This window comes from Tursiops truncatus, chromosome 13 (genome assembly GCF_011762595.2).
Source record: "Tursiops truncatus isolate mTurTru1 chromosome 13, mTurTru1.mat.Y, whole genome shotgun sequence".
Lineage (NCBI taxonomy): Eukaryota > Metazoa > Chordata > Mammalia > Artiodactyla > Delphinidae > Tursiops > Tursiops truncatus.
The window spans coordinates 28,119,557-28,135,089 of record NC_047046.1 but is presented as its reverse complement, the minus strand read 5'-3'; the positions used below and the strand labels follow the sequence as shown (position 1 = coordinate 28,135,089).

The 15,533-nt window shown below is 41.8% G+C and overlaps 2 protein-coding genes across 10 annotated transcripts in view; one reads left to right on the top strand and one right to left on the bottom strand.

Moving 5' to 3' along the window:
• The window catches only part of PRELID3A (PRELI domain containing 3A), a 111,567-nt gene that overhangs the window by 63,618 nt on the left and 32,416 nt on the right, over window positions 1-15,533 (top strand). For 2 of the 7 annotated variants that reach the window (XR_012325293.1, XR_004521529.2), the window contains exons 6-7: window positions 8,906-9,029; window positions 10,675-10,738. The exons of 2 other annotated variants lie outside the window; for them this stretch is intronic. Coding sequence is in view for 3 of the 5 variants with exons in the window: in XM_073790479.1 (XP_073646580.1) it covers window positions 8,906-9,022 (117 nt within the window). In the remaining 2 variants the exon portion in view is untranslated. Of the gene's footprint in view, window positions 1-7,897; window positions 8,127-8,905; window positions 9,030-10,674; window positions 10,791-15,533 lie in introns of those variants that run through there. 3 more of the 7 variants (XM_073790479.1, XM_033837523.2, XM_073790481.1) reach the window with 3 other exon arrangements.
• Window positions 10,740-15,533, bottom strand: part of SPIRE1 (spire type actin nucleation factor 1) — a 206,946-nt gene continuing 202,152 nt past the window's right edge. For 2 of the 3 annotated variants that reach the window (XM_073790478.1, XM_033837521.2), the window contains one exon: window positions 10,740-14,428. In XM_073790478.1, the coding sequence (XP_073646579.1) occupies window positions 14,170-14,428 (259 nt within the window). In that variant the 3' untranslated portion in view covers window positions 10,740-14,169. The remainder of the gene's footprint in view (window positions 14,429-15,533) is intronic. The other variant, XR_012325292.1, reaches the window with a different exon arrangement.

The following is a 15,533-nucleotide window of genomic DNA, read 5'->3' as shown; positions in this document are numbered from 1 at the left end:
CAGAAACCACTGCCACTGAACACAAAAAAGTAAAAATGAAAAGAAATGGGGACAATTTGAGACCTCTGGGACAATATCAAGTGCACTAGTAGGGGTCCCAGAAGGAGAAGAGAGGGAGAAAGGGCCTGAGAAAATACATGAAGAGATAATAGCTGAAAACCTCCCTAACCTGGGAAAGGAAAGAGTTACCCAAGATCAGGAAAGAGGAACACACCAAGACACACGGTAGTCAAAATGACAAAATTTATAAAAGATAGAATATGAAAAGCAGCAAATAACACACAAAGCAGCTCCCATAAGGCTATCAGCTGACTTTTCAGCAGAAACTCTGCAGGCCAGAAGGGACTGGCACAATATATTTAAAGTGATAACAGGGAAAAACCTACAACCAAGAATACTCTACCCAGCAAGGCTCTCATTCATATTTGATGGAGAAATCAAAAATTTTACAGACAAGCAAAAGCTAAAAGAATTCAGCACCGCCACACCAGTTTTACAACAAATGTTAAAGGAAGTTCTCTAGGTGAAAAATAAAAGGCCACAGCTAGAAACAAGTAAGTTGCAGAATGAAAAAGCTCACCAGTAAAGACAAACATACAGTAAAGGTAGGAAATCATCCACACACAAAGCTAGAAGGGAGGTTAAAAGACAAAAGTAGTAAAATTATCCATATCCACAATAAGCAGTTAAGGGATAACAAAAACAATTAGATGTAAAATATGATATCAAAAACAGTAATTGTGAGGGGAGGAGAGTACAAATGCAGGGTACTTAAAATGCATTGGAAATTAAGAGATCAGCAACTTAAGATAATCATGTACATATAAATACTGCCATACCAAAACCTCATGGTAACCACAAGCCAAAAATCTGTAATAGATAAACACACAGAAAAAGGAATCCAGACATAATACTAAAGATAGTCATCAAATCACAACAGAACAAAGGAAAGAAAGAGGGAAAAAAAAGACCTACAAAAACAAATCCAAAATAATTAATGGGACTTCCCTGGTGGTCCAGTGGTTAAGACTATGTGCTTCTACCTCAGGGGACATGGGTTCAATCCCTGGCCGAGGAACTAAGATCCCACATGCTGCACAAACAAAAACAAACAAACAAAAACAATGGCAGTAAGAACATATGTACTGATAACTACATTGAATGTAAATGGACTAAATCCTCCAACCAAGAGACACAGACTGGCTAAATGGATACAAAAACAAGACCCATATATATGCTACCTACAAGAGACTCACTTCAGATCTAGAAATTCATACAGACTGAAAATGAGGGGATGGAAAAAGGTGTTCCACGCAAATGGAAATCAAAAGAAAGCGAGAGTAACAATACTTACATCAGACAAAATAGGCTTTAAATTGAAGACTGTTACAAGAGACAAAGAGGGATGCTACGTAAGAAAATATAACAATTGTAAACATATAGGCAACCAAAATAGGAGCACCTCAATATATAAGGCAAATATTAACAGACATAAAAGGAGAAAGTGTCAGTAACACAATAGTAGTGGGGGACCATAATACCCCACTTACATCAACGGCCAACTCATCCAGACAGAAAATCAATAAGAAAACACAGGCCTTAAATAACACATTAGACCAACTTGACTTGATTGATATTGATAGAGCATTCCATCCAAAAGCAGCAGAATACACATTTTTTCCAACTGCACATGGAACATTCTCCAGGATAGATCCCATGCTAGGTCACAAAACAAGCCTTGGTATATTTAAGATAATTGAAATCACACAAGCATCTTTTCCAACCACAACACTATGAGACTAGAAATGAACTACAAAAAAAAAAACACAAAACCTGCAAGAAACCCAAACAGGTGGAAGCTAAACAACATGCCACTAAACAACCAGTGGCTCACTGAAGAAATCAAAGAGGAAGTTAAAAAATACCCAGAGACAAATGAAAATGAAAACACAGTGACCCAAAAACCTATAGGACACAGCAAAAGCAGTTCTAAGAAGGAAGGTTATAAAGATACAAGCTTACCTCAGGAAACAAGTAAAGTCTCAAACAGCCTAATTTTACACCTAAAGCAACTAGAGAAAGAAGAACAAACAAAACCCAAAGTTAGTAAAAGGAAAGAAATCATAAAGATCAGAGCAGAAATAAATGAAATAGAGACTAAAACAAAAAAACAACAGAAAAGATCAATGAAACCAAAAGCTGGTTCTTTGAAAAGATAAATAAAATTGATAAACCTTTAACCAGACTCATCAAGAAAACGGGCCCAAATTAATAAAACCACAAATGAAAAAGAAGTTACAACCAATACCATAGAAATACAAAGGATCATAAGAGACTACTACAAGCAACTATATGCCAATAAAATGGACAACCTAGAAGAAATGGACAAATTCTTAGAAAGGTACAATCTCCCAAGACTGAACAAGGAAGAATTAGAATATGAACAGACCAATTACCAATACTAAAACTGAATAAGTAATTTAAAAACTCCCCCAAAAGTCCAGGACCAGATGGCTTCTTCACAGGTGAATTAGCGAAGAGTTAACACCCATCCTTCTGAAACTATTCAGAAAAATTGCAGAGGAAGGAACACTTCCAAACTCATTCTGTGAGGCCACAATCACCCTGATGCCAAAACCAGACAAAGATATCACACTCAAAAAAAGAAAATTACAGGCCATTATCACTGATGAACATAGATGTAAAACTCAACAAAATACTAGTGAACTGACTCCAACAATACATTAAAAGGATCATACACCATGGTCAAGTGGGATTTATCCCAGGGATGCAAGTATTTCTCAACGTCCATGAATCAACCAATGCAATATAACATATTAACAAACTGAAGAATAAAAAACATTTGATCATCTCAGTAGATGCAGAAAAAGCTTTTGATAAAATTCAACATCCACTTATAAACTCTTCAGAAAGTGGGCATAGAGAGAACAAACCTCAACATAATAAACGCCATATATGACAAACTCATACACAACAGCTAATATCATACTTAACAGTGAAAAGCTAAAACCATTCCCTATAAGATAAGGAACAAGACAAGGATGACCACACTTGCCACTTTTATTCAACATAGTTTTGGAAGTCCTAGCCATGGCAATCAGAGAAGAAAATGAAATAAAAGGGATCCAAACTGGAAGGGAAGAGGTAAAACTGTCACTGTTTGCAGATGACATACTATACATAGAAAATCCTAAAGATGCCACCTGAAAACTAGAGCTCATCAATGAATGTGGTAAAGTTGCAGGGTACAAAATTAATACACAGAAATCTGTTGCATTTCTATAGATTAACAATGAACTATCAGAAAGAGAAATTAAGGAAACAATCCTATGTACCACTGCATCAAAAAGAATAAAATACTTAGGTATAAACCTACCTAAGGAGGCAAAAGACTGTACTCTGAAAACTATAGGACACTGATGAAAGAAATTGAAGACCACACAGATGGAAAGATTTGGTGTGTTCTTGGATTGGAAGACTCAATATTGTTAAAATGACTGTACTACCCAAAGTAATCTACAGATTCAGTGAAATCCCTATCAAATTACCAATGGCATTTTTCACAGGATTAGAACAAAAAAATTTTTTTTATTAGAACAAATTTTTTTTTTAATTTGTATGGAAACAGAAAAGACCCTGAATAGCCAGAACAATCTTGGGAAAGAATGGAGCTAGAGCAATCATGCTTCCTGACTTCAGACTATACTACAAAGCTACAGTCATCAAAACAGTATGGTACTGGCACAGAAACAGACACATAGATCAATGGAACAGGATAGATAGCCCAGAAATAAACCCATGAACTTATGGTCAATTAATCTATGACAAAGGAGGCAAGAATATACAATAGAGAAAAGACAGTCTTTTCAATAAGTGATGCTGGGAAAACTGGACAGTTACAGCTAAAAGAATGAAATTAGAACATTCTCTAACACCATATACAAAAATAAACTCAAAATGGATTAAAGACCTAAATGTAAGACTAGACACTATAAAACTACTAGAGGAAAACATAGGCAGAATGCTCTTTGACATAAATCACAGCAATATTTTTTTGGATCCGTTTCCTGGAGTAATGGAAACAAAAGCAGAAATAAATAAACTAATTAAACTTAAAAGCTTTTGCACAGCAAAGGAAACCATAAACAAAATGAACAGACAACCTATGGAATGGGAGAAAATTTTGCAAATGATGCAACTGACAAGGGATTGATTTCCAAAATATACAAATAGCTCATACAATTCAATAACAAAAAAACCCAAACAACCCAATAAAAAAATGGGCAGAACACAACTGCTGAGCCTGCGCTCTAGAGCCTGCGAGCCACAACTGCTGGGCCCGGGTGCCACAACTGCTGAAGCCTGCGTGCCTGGAGCCCATGCTCCGCAACAGGAGAGGCCACCACAGTGAGAAGCCCGCTCACTACAATGGAGAGTAGCCCCCACTCGCCGCAACCAGAGAAAGCCTGCGCACAGCAACAAAGACCAACAGAGCCAAAAATAAATAAATAAATTTATTTTAAAAAAATGGGCAGAAGATCTAAATAGACATTTCTCCAAAGAAGACATACAGATGGCCAACAGGCACGTGAAAAGATGCTCAACATCACTAATTATTAGAGAAATGTAAATCAAAACTACAATGAGGTATCACCTCACACTGGTCAGAATGGCCATCATCAAAAAATCTACAAATAATAAATGCTGGAGAGGTTGTGGGAGAAAGGGAACCCTCTTACACTGTTTTGGCAGGAATGTAAATTGGTGCAGCCACTACAGAGAACAGCATGGAGGTTCCTTAAAAAACTAAAAACAGAGTTACCATATGATCCAACAATCCCATTCCTGGGCATATATCTGGAAAAGGTAAAAACTCTAATTCAGAGAGATACATGCACCCCAGTGTTCATAGCAGAACTATTTACAGTAGCCAAGACATGGAAGCAACCTAAATGTCCATCAATGGATGGATGAATAAAGAAGCTGTGGTACATACATACAGTGGAGTATTACTCAGCCATAAAAAAGAGTGAAATAATGCCATCTGCAACAACAAGGATGGACCTAAAGATTATCATACTAAGTGAAGTCAGAGAAAGACAAATATCATGCATCACTTATATGTGGAAAAAATGATACAAATGAACTTATATACAAACAGAAATAGACCCACAGACATAGAAAACAAACTTACAGTTACCAAAGGGGAATGGGGGTGAGGGATAAATTAGGATTTGGGGATTAACATATACACACTACTATATATAAAACAGATAACCAACTGTATAGCACAGAGAACTATACTCAGTATATTGTAATAAGCTATAAGGGAAAAGAATCTGAAAATGAATACGTGTGTGTGTGTATACACACACCCATGTATAACTGAATTACTTTGTTGTACACCTGAAACACTGTAAAGCAATTATACCTTAACTTTAAAAAATAATGAAGTCAATGACTTTATTTCCTCTTATCCTGAAAATTTGGCTTTGCCCCCATTCAGCAGTTAGTAGCCAGAGCACTCATCATCCCTGTTCCCCTCAGGATTGAGGAATATCAAAGAAAAGGGGGGACTGAAACCGGGCAGGACCCTGTGGGGCCTTCCTTGTGACAGATCCCACCCTCCTGTGTCCCCTGCCTCTTGTTTGTAGAAAAGTTTTAGCCTCCTAGGCCTTCCCCAATTTCCAAACAGATTTAATCAGAGAAGTGAGAAAATGCAGAAACAAAGTAAAACAGTTAAGCAAGTCAAAACAATAGTTTAGCCATAAAACAAAGTCAAGGACCTTTAGTTCTTCCTCAAGGGCAATAGAAAATATCCTGAGTCATATCCTGAGTTGTTTTGCAGATACTAAATCCCCCACCAGGTGGAGAAGTTAACTACACGCTGACCATCGGCACACAGACCCCCCAGAGTGGTCGGAACCAGAAGGTTGATGGTGTTGACTCCTGAAATACCACCCTGTTACCTCACCACCCACCAATCAAACAAACGTCCACAAGTTGATTAGGCACCCTGACCCTCTCCCTCACCTTGCTTTTAAAAATGCTTACCTGAAAGCCATCAGAGAGTTCGGGTCTTTTGATCATGAGCTGCCCATTCTCCTTGCCTGGCCCTATGTTGGGTGCCCTGCGCTAACTGCCGCACTTCCCTTCACAACCCAGTGTCAGTAGATTAGCTTTGCTGTGTCAGGCGAGTGAAATCACGTTTGGTTCAGTAGTTCTGTAACATGCTCAATTATTGGTAGCTATCATTAGCTACTAAAAATCAGCAAAATATTTTAAAAGTTATTCATAGTAACAGCACAAAATATCTAATCTCATAAAGCTTACCTTTTTGTGTGTGTGTGGGGGGTACGCGGGCCTCTCACTGTTGTGGCCTCTCCCGTTGCGAAGCATAGGCTCCGGACGCGCAGGCTCAGCGGCCACGGCTCACGGGCCCAGCCGCTCCGCGGCATGTGGGATCCTCCCGGACCGGGGCACGAACCCGTGTCCCCTACGTCGGCAGACGGACTCTCAACCACTGCGCCACCAGGGAAGCCCATAAAGCTTACCTTTTATCTTCCCTTATTTTCTTTTCTTGGCCAAATTATTTTAATATGACAAATTTGAAATCATTTAATATATTTTATTTCAGCCCAGTTGGCACATAAATTTTAATCAAAGTATTATGATTACTACCATACTATGAGAGGGGCAAGTAGTAAAAAGGTAATGAGTACGAGCTCAGTGCTGATAAACATATGCTTTGCATTTATGTAGTGGCTTCGATTATGGGTCTTTAACATCTGCCCATCAATTTGTTAATGGAAAAAACCTGGGTCAGGAGGCTGGGCTGTACATGGTGGCTCCACCCAGGGGCTCTGGAAGTGGAAGAGTGCCTGGAGAGGAACTGTGATGAGTGGCATTTACAAGAGTGGGGTCGGAAACCCAGACTGGCAAGTAGGGTTTCTGCGAGCTGCAGGTAACCAACAGATGCATGAGCTGCTGACTCAAGCCTCCCTATTCTAATTGCCCACGTTAGGCCTGCAGTGATTTGTTGACTTAGGATTGTACTCCTGCCTTAAAGGAAAAACACAGGGCTGTACGTGGCCCTTACGTGTTAAAGAGCACAGACTACACACTGTGTCAGCTGTTTTGAAGACGTTGATGGTTCCATCTTTGTATTGCTGACTTTTTCTCATTTCCATATTGAACCTGCTCATTCATTGACTCCACAAACATTTTTGAGCACCTGTTGTTGCATGCCAGATAGTTTTCCAAATCTAGGGACGTGGTGGTAAAGAAATCTGACAAATATCCGTGTCTTCATGGAAACAATGTAATAGATGCTGACTGCAGTGGAGAAAAAGAAGATGCAGGAGGAGTAGGAAGGGCAGGAAGCACTGCAGAGACATGGCAGTCGAGAAGCTATTAGAAGCAGCCCCTGGCCGGGGAGGAAGCCCCGTCTGTAGAGCTGTGAGACAGAACCAGAGAGTAAACGACTGCGTGAATGACACAAGGGCTCCATCCCAGCTATTGGACCTGTTCAGTGATGGAACTTGGCAGAGCATAAGCATCTGCCTGGCCCTCGACGTGTTTCATCAGGGCTGAGAACTGCGAGGGCCAAAGAGACAAGCTTCTTGGCTGGGGGGTCCCATTACCACACACGGGAGGTGTGTAGACTGGGGACCCCTGTAGCTGTGGTAACTATTTCTTTGATCAAGCTGGACAGCAAGAGTTGTCTGTACTTTTGTTTCCACTTAACACAATTAAAAGTCTGTTACATGCAGTCATCCCTCCAGCTACTTGCTTCCCTTTACGTCTTGACAAGAGCACACGTCACACTGTAGGAACAGAGACCTGCCAAGACAGACCATGTCTTTCCATCGTGCAGGGCTGGGAGATGAACCACCAGTAACCGGATGGTGCCAACACAAAGTGGTGGGTGCAGAGGTGTGTGTTTGGGTTTTTTTGGTCTGTTGTTAATATGTCAACTCATCTTTCTGTTTTGTTTTGTTTTGTTTTTTAATTTTGGGAGATGGACTCAGGTTCTTTACGGCAAATAGTAAAACTGAACTTGCCTTTGCCTCCCCAAGTTTCAAATAAATGCAGCATATACTGTTTCTTGCATTCATGTAATATAATCAGGTTCGTCATCAATACAGAGAAATATTGTTTAATAACACTTGGCTTCAGTAAAAGTGCTGGCGTGGATGCACAGAGATCTCTCTGAGTTTCTCACTACAGTGGGTCATGCTCTCGGTTACTCACTGTTCAGTGTTTGTGCAGTACTGGTTCTTTGACCCCGTGTGTTGTGTCTTTCCTGGTTAAAAGTGACCTCAGAGACCACCTCATCCAACACCCTCACTTTAAAATTGAAGAAACAGAAATCCAGAAATGTTAAGGTGCTTTCCCAATGTCTGATAGCTGTTTTGCTGCCATGCTGGAGCAGTTTAGTTAGAACCATTTCAGATACTTGAGACCACGTACTGCTGGAAGGTTCTGCTTCACTAATTACAGACTAGTTTGTGTTTTTTTTTCCAGTTATCATAAAGCTCTTTTTGCAAGTGAATACCATTGTGGAGCAGAGTCAGCTCCAGTTCCTACCATGAAGGAGGTGTGCCCACCACCGGCTGCACCAGGAGGAGGGCCTTAGGCCACCACAGGAGCCGCGCAGAAGTGGGGGTGTCCAGCCAATTACACCCACAGTGCTCAGTCCAAGCTCACAGTCTGTGAATCTGACTCCTTAAATGACCTTGAGATTGTGGTAGGATGACCCAAGTCATCTTCCCTTCCTTGGTGGACAGCTGAAATCTCAGGCTTCTTCTGTCTTTGGGGTGTTTAAGATCAAAGTTTTTTCCCTTTAAATGAGAAGTTATTCTGTTTTCTGTTTACACCTTAGGCTCCCTGCTGCAGGAGCTACACTGCTGAGGTTTACCTGTGCAGAATCTTGCTGTTCCTTCTCTTTCTCCCAAGTGATTTCCTGCAGCTTTTACACCATGTTTGCTTAGGAATTTGATATTCAGGTTAGCTCTCCAGAAATCCTCAATTTCTCTTTGGCATTTCCACTCTCCCAAACACTGTTGCTCCCGGAAAAGTTTGGGGTGTGACATTTTCTGCTGTGTTACCCTAGGGAAAGGAACTACTGGGGGAGGTAGGCCAGGGACCAACAGATGATTCCTGCAGTTACATGGGAACATCAAAGCAAAGAATTATACAGAAGGGCAAACTTCTAGTGAGGCTGCCCCTTCTTTCTAGCCACTCCTGAGGGAAGGAAGTTCTGCCTTTTCTTAAATTCATAGACAGTCACGTTCGTTGGAGCTGCTCTGAGAGCACTCACTCCTAGTACAGGAGCCAGCGTCTGGCCCCCTGGGTGAGTGGAACATCCAGGTGATCCCTCAGCTTTTAAGCCCCAGGGACATAAGTGAAATTTAATTAATGCCCCAGTTTTCAAGAGCCCACTTTTAGAGAACTGTGTCCTGTCAGTTCTGAAGCCCTTTTACTTCCACTACTTCGATGGTAAGGAAGTGGCTCAGATTTTGCCACCAGCATCACAATTCAACAGCAGAAACAGAGCTGTAGAATGTTCCACACAGTAAAATCTATTCTAAATAGATAAATATATACATCATACACATTTTAATGGAACGAGCCAGAACAGCATTGTGAATTCAGTCTGCCAGGTAACTGCACCTGAACATTTAATTAGTGCAAGCAGAATTTTATATTAAGTAGGTTCTTAGCTCTTAAATTTTTTTGGATGAGCAAAGGGAGATGTTTCTAGACGTGGGCCTTAGGCTGACATGCAGGAAGAAGGCGCATTCTGATGAATGTATGTGTATGTATGTGTGTAACTGGAGTCTTGAAACACATCATATGCACAATCAAGCCCTTACCTAGAAGAGTTCTCCTTATGAAATTCTAGACTCTGATGATTTGCAACTATACAACTTCTCAACAGGAGCTGAGAAGGAAAAAGAAAGTTGCAGTTAAATAAGGGTTACCCAGAGCTTCCCTTCCTGGTACCCGACCTCTCTGTGTCTCTGGAATTCAGGAGGCACAAGGCAAGGGCTGTGACCCGGATTCAGAAAGTCAGTGAACATTAGAATTATGAGCTGACATCTTGTTACACACATGTCACAGAGAAACTTTAGCGGAAGAAGAGCCTAAAATATATCTGGCAAATAAGTAATGAATTAATATCACACTCAATATCATGTAATGTTTGGTACGTAAAGGGCTAATGATGCTCTATATTTAGTTAACATAAAGACAAAAGAACTTTCCTAAATTCATTCTGGGTTTAATCTTCCTCATTTTTTCTCGACCCTTTAAGAGCTACAGCAAGAAATTTTCTTCATTGGACATTTTAAGAATATATACCTTGAGGAATTCGATTTAGGAAAAAAAATAAAAGCTTTATCTTTCTATACATAATTTGTCGCCATAGATGTGACCTCTTATATAATAATTGTTATATATACTATTTATAGATTTTAGTTTCCTACCCTGCTGAGCTGAAAAAGGAGGCAGGCTGCTCGGTGACACAGCAGAGTTACGGTGACTGCTCATATTCATTTATTTTTCCAGTGTGGTCCTTGTAGATTGTATTTCTCAAGCTGATCATAAACTGCTGATGTCATATAAATATATCTTGTCTTCCCAACCTAGGTGGTTTCCAACAGCTAGTTACCAAAAGACATCATCATTTTACAACAGGAACTCCACAAAGAAGGTATGATGTAAAGTCATTTATTTTCCCCTCGATAAATTTTAAAAGACTTTAATGGAAAACGTTTAGTACTGTCATGTCACACTGAATGCCAGCAGTACCTTGACTTTTACACACAGGAAGCCAGGTCAACGTGTACACATTTCCCCACGGCCCTTCAGCAGTTTTGCATGTACAAAATTGTCTGCTATTTTGCTTTAGCAAACAGCAACATAATTTAAAACTTTCATGTCTCCTATGTGACACCTAAAATCAGTCCAACATTTATTAATACAGTTAGAAAAATAAAAGCCTTAAAAAATTCATGGTATGAGCTCACGGTGCTAATCACATGACATGAGTTTATGAGTTCATGGGATCTCATCAAATGTAAGATCATTTTAAAAACTCCTACATAACAACTTTCTGGTTTAATTTGAAAGGCCTAAGACTTGAAATCTAGTAAGACTGTTAAGTCGATGTACAAATCAATTACTTGATTTAACTTTTACTTGCCTTGGGAGAGTTAATTCTCATTGTCCACTGAATGAACGCCTTTCAAATATTAATTACTATATTACAGTATTTACAAGCTTTCTTATCTATCCTAAACTGACAGAAAGTTCAGCTGTGAGAAGGGTGAGCTCATGAGGCAGGGGATGCAAGGGAGGGTGTGAGCCTGGAGGGAGAGGGTGAAAGTGAAGCCCCCCACTGGGATACATCAGGCTCCAGGAGACCAGCCAGCCAATGATGCTGTTGTTGTCAGACCAGAAGTAAGTGCCAACAACCAGGACAAAGAGGAGGCCTGGGAAGGTGTGTTATCCCAGTAGGAAGGGAGGGAGGAAGCTAGGCCTCAGGTCAAAGGAGGCTGAGGACTGAAACCATGCCCCACAGGCTGGCAGTGAATGACCCTCTGGAAGTTACCCGATTTGGTTGAGGTGCTGGGGATACATGCCATGGATGAGGGAGGGGGTAAATGCAAGAATTTGTTTTGGCACCAGATAGTGATGCTGATTTGATTTCTACAATATTAGCTGTGCCATGTGCCCTTTTCTACTGTACTTTCTGCAAACTGTCCCACGGAGACCTACCACCCACTTGACCTCTTCAATACACTTGGCAAAGCCTGTTAGTGCTGTGGACAGTGCTGTGGACGCTCTGCTAAGAGGTGCCCACAATGCCCAGACAACCTGCACAGTGTCACAAACCTGGAGAAGTGAAGTCAAAGACTAGATGTGCTAGATTTTATGTGCCTTGTGAATGTGGACAGGATTCTCATTTAGGGGGTTTAGTTTCTTGTGTTTTAATAACACTTGTAAAAAACTAGTTATTTTATTTTTATTTTATTTTTTTTTGCGGTACGCGGGCCTCTCACTGTTGTGGCCTCTCCCGTTGCGGAGCACAGGCTCCAGACGCGCAGGCTCCGCGGCCATGGCTCATGGGCCCAGCTGCTCCGCGGCATGTGGGATCTTCCCGGACCGGGGCACGAACCTGTGTCCCCTACATTGGCAGGCGGACTCTCAACCACTGTGCCACCAGGGAAGCCCAAGTCATTATTTTAAAAAGTACACTCTCCTAGGTCTGGTCTGTGCATGGATACAAACACCACCCCATCTCCCTTGCACCCTTCCTGGTGGTTGTTTGTTTGTTTAGAAGCTGCTCACACCAAAATTTTTTTTTTTTTTTTTTTTTTTTTTTTTTTTTTTGCGGTACGCGGGCCTCTCACTGCCATGGCCTCTCCCGCTGCGGAGCACAGGCTCTGGACGCGCAGGCTCAGCGGCCATGGCTCACGGGCCCAGCCGCTCCGTGGCATGTGGGATCTTCCCGGACCGGGGCATGAACCCGTGTCCCCTGCATCGGCAGGCGGACTCAACCACTGCGCCACCAGGGAAGCCCGCACCAAAATTTTATAAATGAGATTCACTCAATATAATGTTTAAAGCTCTTACGTGAGAGTCTTTAAAACTTTAAACGTTTCCATAATCAGTAAGGGTTCTCTGGTGGCCCACTTTTACATGCAAATACAGACAAACTGTTAACATGCATTACTTCAGTCAATTGGTAAAGTTTATTTTGTAAGTGTAAGTAATTTTAAGCCATTTACTAATTTATAAATTTCAGTCACGTAAAACCACTACCAGGGCAGTTCTGAGGTATTACTGTTAATTAATTCGCTATAGAAATATTCCTGTATTGTGAGGTGGTGTGAAGTGTGACTGCCCTGCCTTTTGGTGAGCGGTGCTGACTACAGGTGTGTTCTAGAGAGTGCTGTGCATGTGCATTAACCGAGCTTCCAAACATGACTGGCAACTTGACTGGCTGGTCTGCCAAGTGAACCAAAATCATAAAGATGGCCACGGAATGGGCCACACAAGTCGAGAAATGACAGTGTATAGTGCCGCCTCAACCTGGCTTCATCAAAACCCGTCCTACTCAAGTCACTTACAAGGAGAATGTGTGCAAAAAGCATCCACAAAGCCTATCAGCAGGTTAATTTTAAATGAACTAGACCATGTTTTTGTTTCTAAAATTCATTTATAAAAATAAATTTCAGTTTGAGACCTCAGATACCAAATTGTGGCTTAATTTAGTCGTGATGGCGAGACTAAAGTTATGAAAACCGCGGTTGGAAATGTGAGCGCTCCAGCTCGTTCCCTGCGGCGTGGCCGACGCACTCACAGCCCTTCTCCTATTGGCCAAAATACTCAACTTTTGGACAAACTTCTAGCCTGCCCTTGTCCCCAAATGCCACAAAACTTTAAATCTTAGACCTCCAATATAAAACCACTAGTAACCATAATACATTCAAGATAAGGAAAGCCCTGCACCTGCCTCAAGAGACACCGCCCCACTGCCCGGGCACAGACACAGCGTGGGTGACATGGGCGCCCACTTGAGCGTACAGCTTATTCAGATGCTTTGTACTGGAGCGCAGAGTAAAGTCCCTCCCGAGTCTTTATCTCAGAGCAACAATAATTTAAAACCAGTTTGAGAGCATGAGCAAATCCTTGTAGGTTCTGTGCTGTGAGATGGTAACAGCCTGGCCCAGCCTCCAGGGATCTGTGTGCATCAGGCAGGAACACTGTCGGGTGGAAATGCCAATATGACTTACTTCTTAGACTGTGCTGACTTTGACGCCTGTGTTAGACCGATTTCTCACACCAGAAGCTTTCTGCCTCAGTCAGAAAAGTATTTGAGGGACAGTAAAGAACTGAACTAAGGAAAAAGTTTCTGGCCTCCAAATCACCACACACACAGAAGCAAGTTTCAAACTACTGTCCTCTCTCAGTGCAGACAAGGGACTGGCTGATATGAACACAGTGTTCAGTCTGTGGAACAGTGTGATGCAGCAAAACCCTGATCTCATGCAAACCCGAACCAGTTAACTGCGGCGAGAAGACAGCCCCGCTCAGTGTTCTCTCACGAATGCGACTCTGCACACAAATGCACGGGGCTCAGACCTCACTGATGGTCCTCTCTGAAGGGCAGTACTCCGAAGGGCCTGCCGAGGACACGTAGAAAGACTGCGTTTTCCTTTTCAATCTGGCTCTTTTGTTGGCCAGCACCAGGCTATGCCGGCTTGAGTTGATGATTTCTGAAATGAACTTTTTGCAGTCTACACACACCTCCATGGTGCTCCAGTCCTCCATCAACTCTTTGGGAAATTGGAGTTCTTCATCTGATTTGTCCACAGACTTGGATTTTGAGGACAATCTGGAAAAAAACAAAACATTTACGACATCCATTATTGTTACTTATAGTTCTACTGCAATACTAAGAAAATATGTGCAAAAAAAGTAAATCTGTTGGCAAAACATGATGGAATGGGTGGGTGATTTAGTCACGTCAGTGTTGTCCAAAGAAGAAGTTATAATTGGCGACAACTTTCCAAATATTTTTGGGGACTTCTCTGGTGGCGCAGTGGTTAAGAATCCACCTGCCAATGCAGGGGACACGGGTTCGATTCCTGGTACGGGAAGATCCCACATGCCGCGGAGCAACTAAGCCCGTGCGCCACAACTACTGAAGCCCATGTGCCATGACAACTGACCCGTGTGCTGCAACTACTGAAGCCTGTGTGCCTAGAGCCTGTGCTCCGCAACGAGAAGCCACCGCAATGAGAAGCCTGTGCACTGCAATGAAGAGTAGCTCCTGTTCACAACTAGAGAAAGCCCACACGCAGCAATGAAGATCCAATGCAGCCAAAAATTTTAAAAAGACATGTCAAATTATTAAAAAAAAAAAGAAAATTTTTTAACGAAAGAAACCAGGAAACCTTTTACTAAGAAATAATAATACGGGACTTCCCTGGTGGCACAGTGGTAAAGAATCCACCTGCCAATGCAGGGGACACGGATTCGAGCCCTGGTCCGGGAAGATCCCACATGCCACGGAGAAACTAAGCCCGTGTACCACAACTACTGAGCCTGTGCTCTAGAGCCTGTGAGCCACAACTACTGAGACCATGTGCCACAACTACTGAAGCCTGTGCACCTAGAGCCCGTGCTCCGCAACAAGAGAACCCACTGCAGTGAGAAGCCCGCGCACCGCAACGAAGAGTAGCCCCCACTCGCTGCAACTAGAGGAAGCCCACACGCAGCAACGAAGACCCAACGCAGCCAAAAATAAAAATAAATAAATAACGTTATATTAAAAAAAATACTACTACTAAAAGCTCTTAGTATCCCTTCTAGAATTTTTGGAAAACAGGATATTCAGAGTATTCACCTGACTACTATACGTAGATAGATCATGAACTTTAACAACCGAAATGAAATGAAGTACATGTTGCTAATCTCTCTGATGATTCAGAGAAAAC